This window comes from Anarhichas minor, unplaced genomic scaffold (genome assembly GCF_050575085.1).
Source record: "Anarhichas minor isolate MPS153535 unplaced genomic scaffold, ASM5057508v1 ptg000050l, whole genome shotgun sequence".
Lineage (NCBI taxonomy): Eukaryota > Metazoa > Chordata > Actinopteri > Perciformes > Anarhichadidae > Anarhichas > Anarhichas minor.
Genome location: NW_027466496.1, coordinates 2130571 through 2145000, shown reverse-complemented (window position 1 = coordinate 2145000; position 14430 = coordinate 2130571). Strand labels below are relative to the sequence as shown.

At 41.7% G+C, this 14430-nt stretch overlaps 2 protein-coding genes across 3 annotated transcripts in view; one reads left to right on the top strand and one right to left on the bottom strand.

Moving 5' to 3' along the window:
* Window positions 1-9337, top strand: part of wwp1 (WW domain containing E3 ubiquitin protein ligase 1) — a 26144-nt gene extending 16807 nt beyond the window's left edge. Inside the window, exons 14-25 of the mRNA XM_076112634.1 lie at window positions 1382-1510; window positions 2034-2106; window positions 2219-2290; window positions 2479-2567; window positions 2803-2962; window positions 3155-3288; window positions 4347-4487; window positions 4576-4696; window positions 4970-5074; window positions 5702-5798; window positions 5911-5983; window positions 6344-9337. Of these exons, the coding sequence (XP_075968749.1) occupies window positions 1382-1510; window positions 2034-2106; window positions 2219-2290; window positions 2479-2567; window positions 2803-2962; window positions 3155-3288; window positions 4347-4487; window positions 4576-4696; window positions 4970-5074; window positions 5702-5798; window positions 5911-5983; window positions 6344-6443 (1294 nt within the window). The 3' untranslated portion in view covers window positions 6444-9337. The remainder of the gene's footprint in view (window positions 1-1381; window positions 1511-2033; window positions 2107-2218; window positions 2291-2478; window positions 2568-2802; window positions 2963-3154; window positions 3289-4346; window positions 4488-4575; window positions 4697-4969; window positions 5075-5701; window positions 5799-5910; window positions 5984-6343) is intronic.
* On the bottom strand, window positions 8630-14430 carry rmdn1 (regulator of microtubule dynamics 1). 2 transcript variants are annotated; one of them, XM_076112635.1, is made up of 10 exons: window positions 13405-14427; window positions 12830-12935; window positions 12489-12573; window positions 12071-12230; window positions 11239-11328; window positions 11096-11151; window positions 10693-10780; window positions 10481-10511; window positions 10186-10319; window positions 8630-10024 (listed from the first exon to the last, which is right to left on the bottom strand). In XM_076112635.1, the coding sequence occupies exons 1-10, from the start codon at window positions 13534-13536 to the stop codon at window positions 9983-9985; spliced, it is 924 nt and encodes a 307-aa protein (XP_075968750.1). In that variant the 5' UTR covers window positions 13537-14427; the 3' UTR covers window positions 8630-9982. The 2 variants fall into 2 exon arrangements, 1 of the variants encoding a protein (XP_075968750.1); XR_012959426.1 differs by lacking the exon at window positions 10481-10511 and having other exon boundaries at window positions 13405-14430.

Sequence of the window (14430 nt, the reverse complement as noted above, 5' to 3'; positions counted from 1 at the left end):
TCATCATTCTTTATGTGGAAGGTAATGGGCTTTTTCTGTCCTGCACCACCATGTTACTGCATCGTTCTCTCTGAGGTTTACCGGCGATTTTACTGGCCTTGTTTGGGCCAAAATATAATGTCTTTTTCTTAGACCTGTGTTGACCAGTTCTATGATATTCGTACTAATACCGTGAACATTCTGAGGTAGCAACTGTGGTGTACTGACCTCACTGTATGTGTAGCTGAAGTGGAAGGAATCCTCTGCTTTTCTGACCTGGTTTCTATTAAGAAGAGTGATTATAATTATTACATCTGAACAGAATGTCAAGAATACCGTGTAACCCACCATGACGTACGGTAACATTTAATCCATAACAACAAGACACGCATCACTATACGCATAACTCTTTTGGGCTCCAGATTGTTTGCACAATCCACAATCCTTTCACAGTTCCTATTGTTTTTTGATTTCTCAAGAGGTAAAACTATTCATGAGAAGCATATCCAAATTAATTTGACCTTTTGACCTAAATCAATAGTCTAAATGGCTGATCACACCGAGCTGCATCGCTAGAGGCATTCTGCTGGTGACTCGTCTCTAGCGACAGGTCCTGATGTGGTCAGCCACTGAGAACTCATTCTTAAAAACATACAACAGGTTATGATCTCCAGGAGAAGAACAACGTATTATCATCAAAGCAAATGGAACTAATTTGCCACCATCTCTCTACCATGATAAGTTATTATAGCACCATTAACCTTCTGTTGAATTTGTTTGGAAGCTGCTACATCTTGTCTTACGAGGTCATTGTAAGGCCCCGATCAGACGGTGCGTGTTTTAGCAGCCTGGGGCCTTTTTATTTTTGTAATCGTTTTCAATGAGAGCTTATGAGAGCATTTTGGCCATTCGTTTGCATTGCTGAGTGCCTCTCGTGGCCTGACGTCAAAAACAAAACAGCAGGCCTGAAAGCAAATTAGTGCGGCACTTGAGATTTCGGGTCAGTAGTTTTGATTCATTTGACCGATACTATTAACTATTAAGCAGCGTACAGTTCTTGGTTTGTGTTAAGCTAACGTTAGCACTCATTTGGTGGTTGCTTACAAGCAATTTTAAAATCAACGCCATAAATTGCAAGAAATGCTGTCTGATCGTGCGTAAGATGTTGCAATTCAGTCCTTACATGTTCTACAGCTTATAAAAGTTAGTTAGCCCAAAATATGAAATGACCCCCCAAAATATTGTCTTATATTTAAGACAATACATCATATACTGAAGTACCATTAAAAGATCAAACTTGTTCATCAATCCATTGCATTACACCCGCATTCACTTTTAAGGAACTATTGACAAAGTGTTACTTTGTCCTTGTGTCTGTGTGTGTGTGTGTGTGTGTGTGCAGGCTACAGAATGAAGATCCTCTCCCCGAAGGTTGGGAGATCCGGTACACAAGGGAAGGAGTTCGCTACTTTGTGGATCACAACACCCGAACCACCACTTTCAGCGATCCCCGCACCGGAAAGTCCTCTGTGTAAGAACACGTTTTAAAAAAAGTTCACTTTACGTGATCTCACAGCCTATAGAAAGTCAGTAATCTGAAGAGCCGTAGCTATGGGAACTTATGCATTGAGAGCACTTTACAAGGACCAGATGGAGTCATGTTTTGCTTTAAATTCACATAAAGCTCAAGAAATTCAAAGAAGATTCAGAAAAATAATGGTTCCCACAACCATTGTGAATGAACACAGTCGAGAGGTTTATTTTGAAGCCTGGGATCTTAGTTCATCACTGGAGAGGGGCTGTGAATATTCACTCTGAAGAAATTTAATTTCAACGGTTCTGTTTCACGCAGAGACGTTCAGGGAAGTTGATGAATTTACTCCGAAAAGCCAGAAAATATTTCTAAATAATAACTTGCTGGGACCCTTCCAGAGCATATTTCACATGTACTACATTTGTTTTTCATTATATGGTCAAGATTCAACGGTTGACCCCTGGAGAATCCATTGCATTGCATCTATCGGCTTACACTTGTGTTTCTTTGTTCTTCTCAGCACCAAAGGCCCTCAGATTGCCTATGAGCGCAGCTTTCGATGGAAGCTTGCCCATTTCCGCTACTTGTGCCAGGTAAGCGCTTTCTTTCTCTTACTCCATAACTCTATTTTTTTTGCTTTCAGTTACTCGCCTTTATCTTATTTTTCCGTCCCAGATGCATTAATGTTTTGCCCTGTTTGCTCAGTCCAATGCTCTCCCTAGCCATGTGAAGATCACCGTCTCCAGACAGACATTGTTTGAAGACTCTTTCCAGCAAGTAAGAGGGATTTTCTACCACGGTCCGGTTCCAGTTTAAACCAATATTATTCAGCACATACAGTAATGCGATGCATCACAGCTTACATATATGGTTAATTTCAGCTCTACAGTCAATAAATGTATGCCAACTGTCCTTTGTCATTTGCTGATGCGGTGTAGCTGATGTGTGTTTTCTCTGTTTATTAGATTATGGCCCTGAAGCCATACGACTTGAGGAGGAGACTCTACGTTATCTTCAGAGGCGAGGAGGGTCTAGACTATGGTGGCTTAGCCCGGTAATATAGACAATAGAAATAGTATAATGTCAATTGAAACAAGCTTATTCTGAAGTGTAAGCAGTAATTAATCATGTAAAACTCTTGCCCCCCCCCCCCCTTCTCTACTCTCTCATTTCCAACTTTTCCTCACTTAATTTCGTTTCCCATTTCTATTCTTACTCACTCCCCCACCTACACTCTCTTGTCTTCGCCCTCGCTCCTTGTCTCCGTCTCTCCTCTCGTGATTTTGCAGAGAATGGTTCTTCTTGTTGTCCCATGAAGTGCTGAACCCCATGTACTGTCTGTTTGAGTATGCCGGCAAGAGCAACTACTGTCTGCAGATCAACCCAGCCTCTGCTATCAACCCGGACCACCTCTCCTACTTCTGCTTCATAGGCCGCTTCATTGCAATGGCAAGTCCACATGCTGCCCACGCAACACGATCCTGATAACACCAACACCTACGCAAAGAAGATTAGAAGTGAAACAAGCTAGTTATTTTAGTCGACACATTTGACGTAAACATGTCATGAATTTATAATGTTAACGTTATTGTGGTACAAACGCAATTGAATAAATCTCTCTTTGTGTATCTCTTGCTACAGGCACTTTTCCACGGCAAGTTTATCGACACAGGCTTCTCTCTGCCTTTCTACAAACGCATGCTGAACAAGAAGCTAATACTCAAAGACCTGGAGTCCATCGACCCAGAGTTCTACAACTCACTGATATGGATAAGGTAATTTGTGTCTTTGGTCTGCACAGCCTTCAGATTTTAGACATGTATTCTCTTGACAGTAGAGTGCATGACAGGAAAATTAAGCTCTGAAAGAGGAATTTTTTTACCTGGACATTATTTCTGTCCAAGTGACAAATGACAACAACAATTTCTAATATTGGTCCAGTATTGAGGGAGAGCCCCACGAAACTTTACATCGACACTGCTCTCTTGCCCTCGCAGCTCGTTTCGCGGCTACCGATTACACCTTAGTTACCCTTTGATATCACAGCACTTTACTCCCAGTGGAGCTTTCAATAAAAGAGTCACTTTCTTAAATGAATCATCCAGCACACAGAGCTCAAGGTTGGTCTCAGTCCGTTCCAACTAATACTTATCAAAGTAATTCTTCCTGAGCTATGTGGGGGCTACAACATGTGGGGCGACTGTGACTAAGTGGATAGCAGGGCTGTCCTTCAATCGAAGGATCGGTGGTTCGAGCCCCGGTTCTGGCTCCGCTAATCGCATGTCACTTAACCTCAAAAATTGCTCCCGTAGCTGTTCTACGGTATAGAAATGTGATAGAATCTGAATTGTAAGTCGCTTTGCATAAAAGCGTCTGCTAAATGACTGTAATGTAACAAAATATCATTTTCTTTGGTGCGGACCAAGAAAGAAAGTACATAAAATGTAACACTAAGTAAAGATTAAGTGTTTGGAGTGAGGACTGTTGATCAAGATAACGTTGGGACCTTAACCACAAAGACGTCCGTACCACAGAGAAACAGAGAGAGGACAGACTACACATACACAGCATTTAAAGAATACTCTTCCCACAGAGGGAGAAGAGACGAGATGCTACAAAGGGATGAAGCAGTGTGAAGACATAATAGTTAGAACAGTTAGGAACAAAGATGGAGACTCTGCCAGTGTTTGCTAACTTTAATAAGACAGTCTGATTTTTTTTTTTTTGCTTACGGGTGGAAAGGTAGAGATCTTAGTTTGGTTCTTTTTGCAACAATGAGCCGTAATCACCCTTGATTATGCTGTGGCAGCAACGCAATCTCATCTGTCCTCAGGGACAACAACATTGAAGAGTGTGGTCTGGAGATGTACTTCTCAGTGGACATGGAGATCCTGGGGAAGATCACTTCTCATGACCTGAAACCTGATGGCACCAATGTTCTGGTCACTGAGGAGAACAAGGAGGAGTATATCAGGTTCAGTATAACTGCTGTTTCATCATAATGCTAACTATATCTATATATATTTATAAACTTACAAAGTACATTTGTGCTGTGCTTGCAGTCTCATGGCAGAGTGGAGGTTCTCCCGCGGGGTGGAAGGTCAGACCAAAGCTTTCCTGGACGGCTTCAACGAGGTGGTCCCACTTCAGTGGCTCCAGTACTTTGATGAGAAGGAGCTCGAGGTGAGCAGCGTAGTCTGATGCCAGTAGTGCCGTAACAAGCTCCGTCCTGTTGGGTGCTGTTCATGACCTGTGGTGTCATGTTTCTAGTGTGTGTTTCCAGTAGCCTACCCGACTCCTCAGAGCTTTAATCATTACTTAAATACGATGGAATGATGTGGATGTGTGTAGAAAATCATTCTTTTGTGTGAGAATTCTCTCTACTTCTAATAATGAATGAATTAATAGTTCTATTGGTCATTTATTTAGTTGTATGTGTGTGTGTGTTCGACGCAGGTGATGCTCTGTGGAATGCAGGAGGTAGACCTTCAGGACTGGCAGAGGAACACGGTGTACCGCCACTATACAAGAAACAGCAAACAGATCATCTGGTTCTGGCAGGTACAGTCACGCACGCACACGCACACACACAGACACAGACCTTGCTTCTATGTTCCTCGCCCTCGTCTGTTTATAATGGGAAGGAGCAGAATATTCCACGTGTTCCACAGGGCGTTGCACATTGCATAGTTTGTGTTACACAGAACAATCTGAGAAGCCGTTGTTGGAAACTGTTTGAAATATGGCAGATGTGATTGGATGAACCATCTGTCAATCAAACTCTTGCCTAAGAACGTCAGCAGAAGAGCGACAGCACCTTTTCCATCGAGAAAAGCCTTCAGTGTCTTACTTTGCTCCCCAGTAGCTCCTCACAGGACGCTGGTTTGGTCCGTGCTCTGGCTTACCGGACACAAACTCGTTACTTGAAGCCTGACGACAAGGATTTCCGGGTGATATGTGATCCTCTGATTCTCGTGAGAAATCGGCTGCCGTGCAGGCTGACATTTGTGGTGTTACTGACACAGCATGGCAAATCTTACAGATGACATTTCTCTTGAGTTCACGTTACTCCTTTTCAATGATTAATTAAAATGTGTCATATCATCTGATGCTTAGCAGCCTGTCGAGTCAGTAGTGTGGTCATTAACGTGTGTGTGTGTGTGTGTGTTGTAACTTCCTCCCTTGAAGCTGGTGAAAGAAGTGGACAACGAAGTGCGACTGCGGCTCATGCAGTTTGTCACTGGAACCTGCAGGCTTCCTCTGGGCGGCTTTGCTGAACTCATGGGTCAGTGATAGATAGAGACACAAAGAATAACAAATTTATGAAATAACCATTCAGAAACCAAGAGCTATGGATACATAATGTCCTCACTCCTCATCTTCTTTTTGTATTGCAGGAAGTAACGGGCCCCAGAAGTTCTGCATTGAGAAGGTGGGGAAGGACACATGGCTTCCTAGGAGCCACACATGGTGAGTGGAGTGCTCTTCCTCTGATTCCTGGGATTCATTCCTCCCTCAAATAGTGTGATTAGATAGTGTTGATTAGATGTTGTTCCGTACATTACTCACAGGTATTAAGTTAACTGGGATTGTTATTTGTTTTATGTTTTACTCTTGATTCTCGATCAGTTTTGCTGGCGTGTTCCAATCACTGCCTCTGCAGATTTGAAACTGATAGAGATGCTGCTTTGTTCTGTTTAATGAATATTTTCTATCGCATTACAAGCAAAAAAACATTGAGTGTATGGGAACACTGTTTTATAACTAATTCATGTTTTATTTAAGTATCCGATTCTTTACACTGATCTTTCGTCCTTGTTTTTTTTTCAGTTTCAACCGCCTGGACTTGCCTCCTTACAAGAGTTTCGACCAGCTGAAAGAGAAGCTGCTCTTTGCCATCGAGGAAACCGAAGGATTTGGCCAAGAATAGACGGAGGACTCTTGTTTTTCTCTCCCTCCCCACATCGCTGTTTATTCAGCCAAGTTAAACAAACAAAACAAAAAAAGAATTGCACAAGATAACCACCAATGTATATAAGCTATTTTGTCATTTTAAACCAAATCTTAATTTGCAGCATCGTTTTTGCCGCAATCCTGTTCCTCAGCCCTTAAATATTATATGATACCCCATCATGAAATATGCAAGCATTTCAGCATTTTTGCTCCTCTGTTTAAAACAGAAATCATGGATATTTTTTTAATGTCCTCCCCTCTGCTGACTGGCTTTTTAAGAGAGACTGAAAGTGTTTTTGAGAGGATTTTATAGTTAAAGCGCGATCTTCTTTTAAGGCTCTAGTTCTATAGAGCTACTAAATGGCAAGAGTAGTTTTGGGGTTTGGTGCCTGAATTTTTTTCCCCCATTGGACTCATAGTAATTGTTGCAATTTTTGCGTGCTTGCATGGCTGCCTCTGAAGATGAGAAGACTGCTGTGACCACCCTCTACCCCCACCTATACTAAACACACACAAAGACATTTTAGCAACGACGCTCTGTCTCTTAATGAGCTGTCTTACCATTATCATCAGACAGGATGAAAGGATGATCCGAAGCAGAGGATAACCCTCTCGTACATCTGGACAGCCCTGAGTAAGAAGCATTGTCGGATCCTCCCGTGAATAACGGCGCGAGTTAGGAAAACAGACGGTCATGAAGTCCGTGGAGAAAGGCTACGAGATCAAAAGGCAAATGGGGAATCAAGAAAAAGACTCTAAATCGAAATGTGTGAATTGGTTGTGTGGTGGCAGTTGGGCCTGATATTCATAGTTCAGACGTTTAAGCCAGGGACACTGGACATGTTCCAGGCCGCTATGACTGCAGCCCACCGCTTCAGTTTAAGTGAGATACACACCAGGACGACACACTCACAGTTTTCATTTAAAGTTTGAGCGGTTTGGATAATTGCCACAACATAAGAGACAAAGTACAGACTCTGTGTTCTCTGCTGATTCTCTTTTGCCTTTCTGAATTTCAGTCTCGGGCCGTAAAGTTTCCGATGAAGCCGCCGTGGTTTACAGAGCAACAGGCATGAATGATAATGCTTATTTGATAACATAAAGATCACATTTATTTAAATCCCTCAGTCATAGGTATCACAATAGACAAATCCCCCTGCAGGGCATCTTGCCTGCAGGGGGATCATATGATACAAGACAGCATGTGATATTTGGCTGTCTTGTGTTGTCAAAAAGACACCCCCGTTCACGTGAAAGTTCATTTGTACATGTACTGGAAGCAGCTGTTTTCAGCTTCTCACTTATTACCAACCACGATAATTACAACAGAAGCCTCCGAGGCATACAGATCCCAGCATTGTTGCAAAATGGCAGTAAATGTCCTTCAAAGTTCCATGTTTGTTTGTTCTTTTTGGGTGAGTGGTCATAAAGGAGATGGGCACTGGACTAAGAAAAAAACGTATCAAATTTCATGTCTTGAAAGCAACATCTATATATAAATATTGCATGTAGTCAGTGGAGTGGAAACTGGCCAATATAATAAGCATTACAACACATTTAGGGGTTGATGGGTCTACTAGAAATGTTGGGTTTCTGAAAGTATTAACCAGGTCATCCACCTGTGATGTATTGTTAGAAAATAACAATGTGTCACATGCGTGTGTATCTGCTATTTGGCTGTGCAGTCAACAGTCTGACTGGAGTGAAACAAAATAACCTTCAAGCCATAGCGGTGAGCCCTCTCCCCGAGTTCATCCGGTTTAGTGTACTCAGCCCACGTTCAATCTCACTCTCAGGTTTAGTGCTGAGGTAAGAGAGCCTTAGTTTAATAACGATGCGCGAGTCTGTAAATCAGTCAAGATGCAGAAAGAAAAATCAAAACTAACCTTTCACATACAAATAAGAGTTGAGTTAATGACACACTGAAGTGCCACAGACCAAATGTGTGGAACCCTTCCACAGGGCAACTCCTCAGCAGCAGAAGCTTGGGGACTTGACACAGCATTGCAGTGCTACATGTTGTGCGTTTTTGATTTTGCACCCCTCACCTTCCCCATGTCCTTTCTTTCCTTTCATGCTTCAGGGGACATCATAAACTCTGGTGCTTATTCTTTAGGTCGGTGGTCTAAACGTGGCCGGCCATTCTCCTCGTTTCCTCCAGCATTGTTGTTTTTCTCAGACCACTGCAAACAGCAGCAAGCTGCTTCAGACTTTTTCTAGGAGGAGCTTGTGATTACTCGAGCTATCAGTCATGTATATAACATTGTATTCAGCTGTCCCTGTGGAGGGACGGCAGTATGAAGAAAAAACATTTACTGTAGCAAAAGGAGCCGACTTTTAAAGAGTCAACACTGCATAACTTTGTGCTTCCTTTTGAACAGAAACCTGTAATCAAAGAAAATCAACTGTGTATGTGAATATTCATTGTATAAAGATAATGAAAGTAAATAAAGTACTTAAATATTATAATTAATCACACAGAGCCACCGCTCAATTGATGGAGATCTGTGATGCCTTTCGTTCTTATCAGAAATAGACGGGATGTTGATCGGGTTGCCTTCGTCGCAGCCAGTAACGCGGGTGTATTCTTCTCAAAGCTGATTCACGCTACTCTTCATCATTACAGTACGTGATGGCGCAGCAGGGAACTTGCCTCTGTGCCGACTGCGGGTTTAGGCCGCCTGAAGCGCATCCAAACTGTAACATATCGCGTGTAGATACACACTGTAAACACCAACTACACTGTACAGAATGCCCCTTTACTGGAGACGATGTGTATAGAAGATTCATTTTTAATCTGCTTTCACCCATTTTAAAAAGGAAGAGAGATGGATTTATGAGATACAAATAAATAAGTGGATAAACCCCCTCCTCCATGAGCACGCTTGCTTTCTTTTTGTTGTGTGATTATCGGGGGATGAGAGGCCTTCTGCTCAGGATTCACAACAAAACTTATCTTATTCTGTTCTTAGAGAAAAACAACACAATGTGCTCTTGGTTTATCCTCGGTTTTGATTGGATCTTGCCTGTGAAAAAAACAAACATTTAATAAATATATCCGACCATCTTTACAGCTGGTTTGAATTTATTCATACCAATATCTTCTTTAATTGGAGGCAAAGAACTAGTGTCAAAGGAAATGTGTTGAAGTATTTCATATGGTCTCATTAAACCGGCTCGGTTCACCCTGTGCTTGTGAAGAAGCAGCGACCATTGTTGAGATGTGGCCAACATTTAATTTATTATTATTAAAAAGAAAACACAGTAAGAGCTTATACTTGACTATTCAAGTATTCAAGCTGACATTTAAATAGTTGATATGCAGATACGGTTTGGGAATGAAAGTTGTTACATTTCTTGATTTAAACTAACAAGTTCTAAAAATGTAATTTACAATATGCAACTTTTACCACAAAGCAGTTCTACTGTATTAATAATTACAGAATCAGCTCAAAAGATAAACATTTGTTAGGAATTATTAACGGTGTCCAAAAGCATCATGCGGTAATTACAGGTTCATCCGAGATTCTTCAAGAGGTCAACTGCTTCTCTATGGACCTGCCGAAGGAACAAATATACTGTAAGTGCGCTCACATCGGCACACATGATTCATGCGTCAAGATTCCTGGAGGTGTTTCATCTTCCTCACAGTTCAAACTATTATCACGTCTGAGCCAAAAAGGTTCTGAAAAAGCACAATCAAGAGGAAGTGCGCTCACCTCTTTGTCTTCCTGTGTGTGGGCCGGGTACTCTTTTGCTTTGGTTAGAAAGAGCAGCGCCTTCTCTTTGTCTTTCATGCCCATGTAGGTCTTCCCGAGCATTAGCAGATTTTTACTGTAGAAGTTCGGATCAACTGGCACACAGAAGTTCACGTTAGTTGAATGCATTTCAAACCTTTAAAGAAATCGTTCACACGCACAGTGCTTTTGCTGATGTGAGAAATCTGAGCTGCAGCCAACAAGAGATAAAGCAGTTCTTTCAGTCAATGCCTCTGTGACTTTATTAGTATTTTACCTTCTTCAGCTTTCAGGAAGAATTCCAAAGCCTAAAGAGGGGCAGAAAAACATGACTTCATCGAAATTTGAGAAGATGTTCATCTCTCCAAACCAAAACCAAAAAAAGTGACAAACTAGCTGTTAATTCCAGCCTGAAGCCGAGTTAAAAGGCAGCCATTGTGCAGTTAGCAACAAAACAAAGAGAGCGCTTATAGACGGAGCCGTCCTCACCTCCTCGTATGTGGCCTTGGGTGGTGAAGAAAAAATGACAGCCGCCACCTTGCGTTGGTACCAAGGCAGCTCAGCAAAAGCAAAGCACCTAAGAGAGAGAATGCATACAGATTACCCTGAATGATAAAGCCTCCTCAAAGCTCTAATAACATATTATAGAATTATTGTGCACAGTAGTGACATCTTGCAGTCTGTCACATTTTCTTTTACACTGTTAACCTCTAGTGGCGAACAAAGCGAAATGCAACAACATTGCCAAATGCAGTTTTTGCTCCAAAACAGCTCAAATATTATTAATGGTAAATATTTGCATCTTTAAAGGTTCTCTAAACCACATTATGAGCATTCATTTGTTTTCATTCTGTGGGCGTAAAACAAAATGTCACAACTATAATTGACTCACCAGTAACCCAAAATATGGAAGGAAGTGGCATCTTTGGGATTGAGTTCAACAGCTCTCTAGGAAAAAAAGCAACATCTTTCCCTTACTTCACATTGTAAATGTGACACAATGATAACATGGCATTGACCCAAATGTCCTCTCACCTCTAGATGTTTCCTGATGATGTATGAATTTCCAATTTTCACCTTGACTCCCTCGTATTCCCCAACATCGCTGAGACACACGGCGTACCACTGAGTTAGGAGAGGAAGAATGTTGAGAGTTTGGTCGAATTGGACCTAAATGTCACAATGTCGTGATAAACTTGGCAACATGCTGCAAATGTATGCAAAAAGTGAAGTTTGTTTTACCGTGGTTGTGGTTGTTAAAAGCTCTAAAAGACAAACCACGGATGTCCTATTGTGTTAGGAAACATGTCTTGCTTAGATTTGTGCGTCGTGTCTTGTGCTTAGGAGGCTGTGTTTGTTATTTTTTTATTGCGGGTTATGAGCGTTACTTGCAGGAGGTTTATGATCATTCATTTATGTTTGGGGCCATGTTAATGACCAGACAATAATATATGTGCCTTCCTTGCAGGTGTTGGAGGTGGGTGTGGCAGAGGGTCGTCAGCAGAGTGGAAACACCTGAGGCTATTAGCGACACTGGCCCTGTGTGCCAGTGCACCCTGTATAACAACCCTCGTCATTCTCAGTGGGTCTCTCTCTCTCCTTCCTGAGACACCCATTTTGGTTTGCATATACACTTTCCACGCACACACTCACACTGCTGAAATGACTGACTTCACATGTCACTGTTAGTTTATGTTACTTTAAAATTAATAAATAATTTGTTAAACTGCTTCGTTGAATGCCTCTCCCTTTCTTGTCATGGCCGTTCGGCCCGGTTTGTGACACAAGGTTACTTATTTTTCTCTGATAAGCCGGATCTGATGGAGGCGAACCAGTAGTGTCTTCTCAGTGAAAACCAGCGTCTTACTTTGTGTGCTGCGAAACAGTTCTCATCCTTCTCCAGAGCCTTCTTTGCATATTCGAAACCCTCGAACGTCAGCTGCTTCTTCCGTTCGGCCTCCATGTTGGGCTGGACGGACAGGTCACGAGACGCCCGCGCCAGCCTCCACAGGAACTCTGCATCATCACTGGACGGATGGAAACAAAATCACAACTTCAACTAGTATGCGAGTAAAATAAATAACTTTGGAGCTCTCTGGAGAGCAATACAAAAAGACACTGAGGCAGAGAGGGAAATGCACTCAACTTTCCATAAAAACAACTATATGGTGGGATAGAAAATATCAAATAAATAATACAATCCACCAAAACAGAGTACATTTCAATATCTTCTAGTGGGAACAGGATAAATGGAGAAAAAGTGAGAGACTGAACTCTCTCCTTACCTGTCCTTGTACTGCAGCAGCAGCTGGTACAGCTTCTCCGTCTCTGCACAGCTGTACAGGTAGTCAGCCTGCTCCAAAACCTCCTCTGCACGGACACAAAACACAACAGCAAATTCAGCCAGAAAATGGTCTCACGTTCCTAATTCACTCGACTAAACTTCAACTCACTCTCTTTTTCCTCCACGCTCTCATTAAAATAACTCCAGTATGTGTTTATTAATGACAGTTTGGTTAGGATTGTGACAGGACTGTGGTATTCTATACCTAATTCCTGAAAAGAAAAACACATTTGTTTGGTAAAAACACGTTTGTTATCTCACATCTAGCAATTTGCCAACTACCTTTCTCTAAAGCGTAGACCACGGCTGAACTCTGCACTCTGTGATAAGCTTCGAAAGCCAGACAGGATAGCGTGGGGAGCCCCAGGAGGAATGCGCCTCTTCCACTCTGTGCACAAGAAAGTGAGTGACATAAAGAACACAATGCAAGGGACTACTTCATAGTTAAGAGGATTAAAGCTGATGGTTATCATTCACAATGATCAGTCTCTATTGACCCAAGGTGACCCACCACTACCAGAGAAGCAGTGTGTCAATATCAGGTTATTGCACTCGGCCACATGCATTGTGCAGTCTGAATTGGACTATTATTAGTTCAACTTATATTAAATTATGTTCAACTATACACAGTCTTCCTCATCATCGTACTACACTTGTCACACATATATCCAGACACAGAGCTGCGGCTAAGCAGCTCTCTGACAGGGAAAGCCCTGCTGACCTTTTACCTACATAGGCACATAAGCAGTTTTTACAATGGCACAATTGTTCTTCCAACGTATCAGTAAGTATGTTAAAGTGAGCAAGATAACAACACTGTCCGATGAGTACGAATAAAAAAAGGCATAGTTATTTACAGTCAGAGCAGCGGCTGTCCTTCTTAAAGTTGTCCAGTAGTTCCGGTTTGTCCCCCTGATCCTGACACCTTTTGCAGAAGGTGCTGCCAGCAAAGTTCTGCTCCAACATCGTCTCAGCACAATTCCAGCCATTGTGTTAACTCAGACGCTCAATGATCAAAAAAATGAATAGCCATCGCAAACTTAGAGGCTGGTCCTGCAAATACAAACAGGAAACGTTCAAGAGCCCAATCAGAAAACGTTGCAAAAGGCCAATACTTGGGGAGGGTTGTCTCTAACACCAACGCATTGGTTATATTTTATTGTATAATTCCTTTCCCTTAGGTCGTCTGGGACTGGTCTACCTTCTGTTCCCAGAGTCAGAACTAAATATGGAGAAGCAGTGTTCAGTTTTTCGGCTCCAAATATCTGGAACAAAGTCCCAGAAAACTGCAGGTCTGCTGAGACCCTCAGCTCCTTTAAATCAAGATTGAAGACTTTTCTGTTTGCTGCTGCTTTTAATTAAACCATATTCAAGGATATTAATCAATTTCCTGCATTTCTGCATTTTACTACTGTATTTTATTTCTTACACTGCTTTTTAGTGTTTTAATGACTGTTCTTAATTGTTTTTAAATCTACTTTTCTTTTGCCTTATGGTTTGATGCTTTTAATGCTTTTATGTGAAGCACTTTCAATTACCTTGTTGTTGAAATGTGCTATACAAATAAACTTGCCTTGCCTTAAAAGTGTTACTTATGTAGTTATATTTTAACACACACACCCCCACACACTTTTTTCCACACTAACGTTGGTCGTTTAGCACAACCTCAGTATGCTACATTGCATGTCGCCACACTGATACGTTTGTGTATTTAACAAATAAATAAATTGAATGTCAACCCCAAAATACTTAAAATTAGTTTGAGGGCAAAAGAATAACACAATAAACGCTTAGATATCTAGATAGACATCTACACAGGCCATCATACGTGTTACAGAAATGTCTCATACGTTAGCTTTCACAGTATTTTAAATGATCTGCAT

Bases quoted from the DNA above. Each gene is read 5' to 3' on its own strand.
- rmdn1 (XM_076112635.1), bottom strand. From the start codon at position 13,536: ATGGCTGGAATTGTGCTGAGACGATGTTGGAGCAGAACTTTGCTGGCA. The intron at 10,512-10,692 runs GTGAGGACGGCT...GCCCCTCTTTAG, and splicing joins CCAAGGCCACATACGAGGAG to GCTTTGGAATTCTTCCTGAA. The intron at 10,320-10,480 runs GTAAAATACTAA...TCTGTGTGCCAG, and splicing joins CTTCCTGAAAGCTGAAGAAG to TTGATCCGAACTTCTACAGT.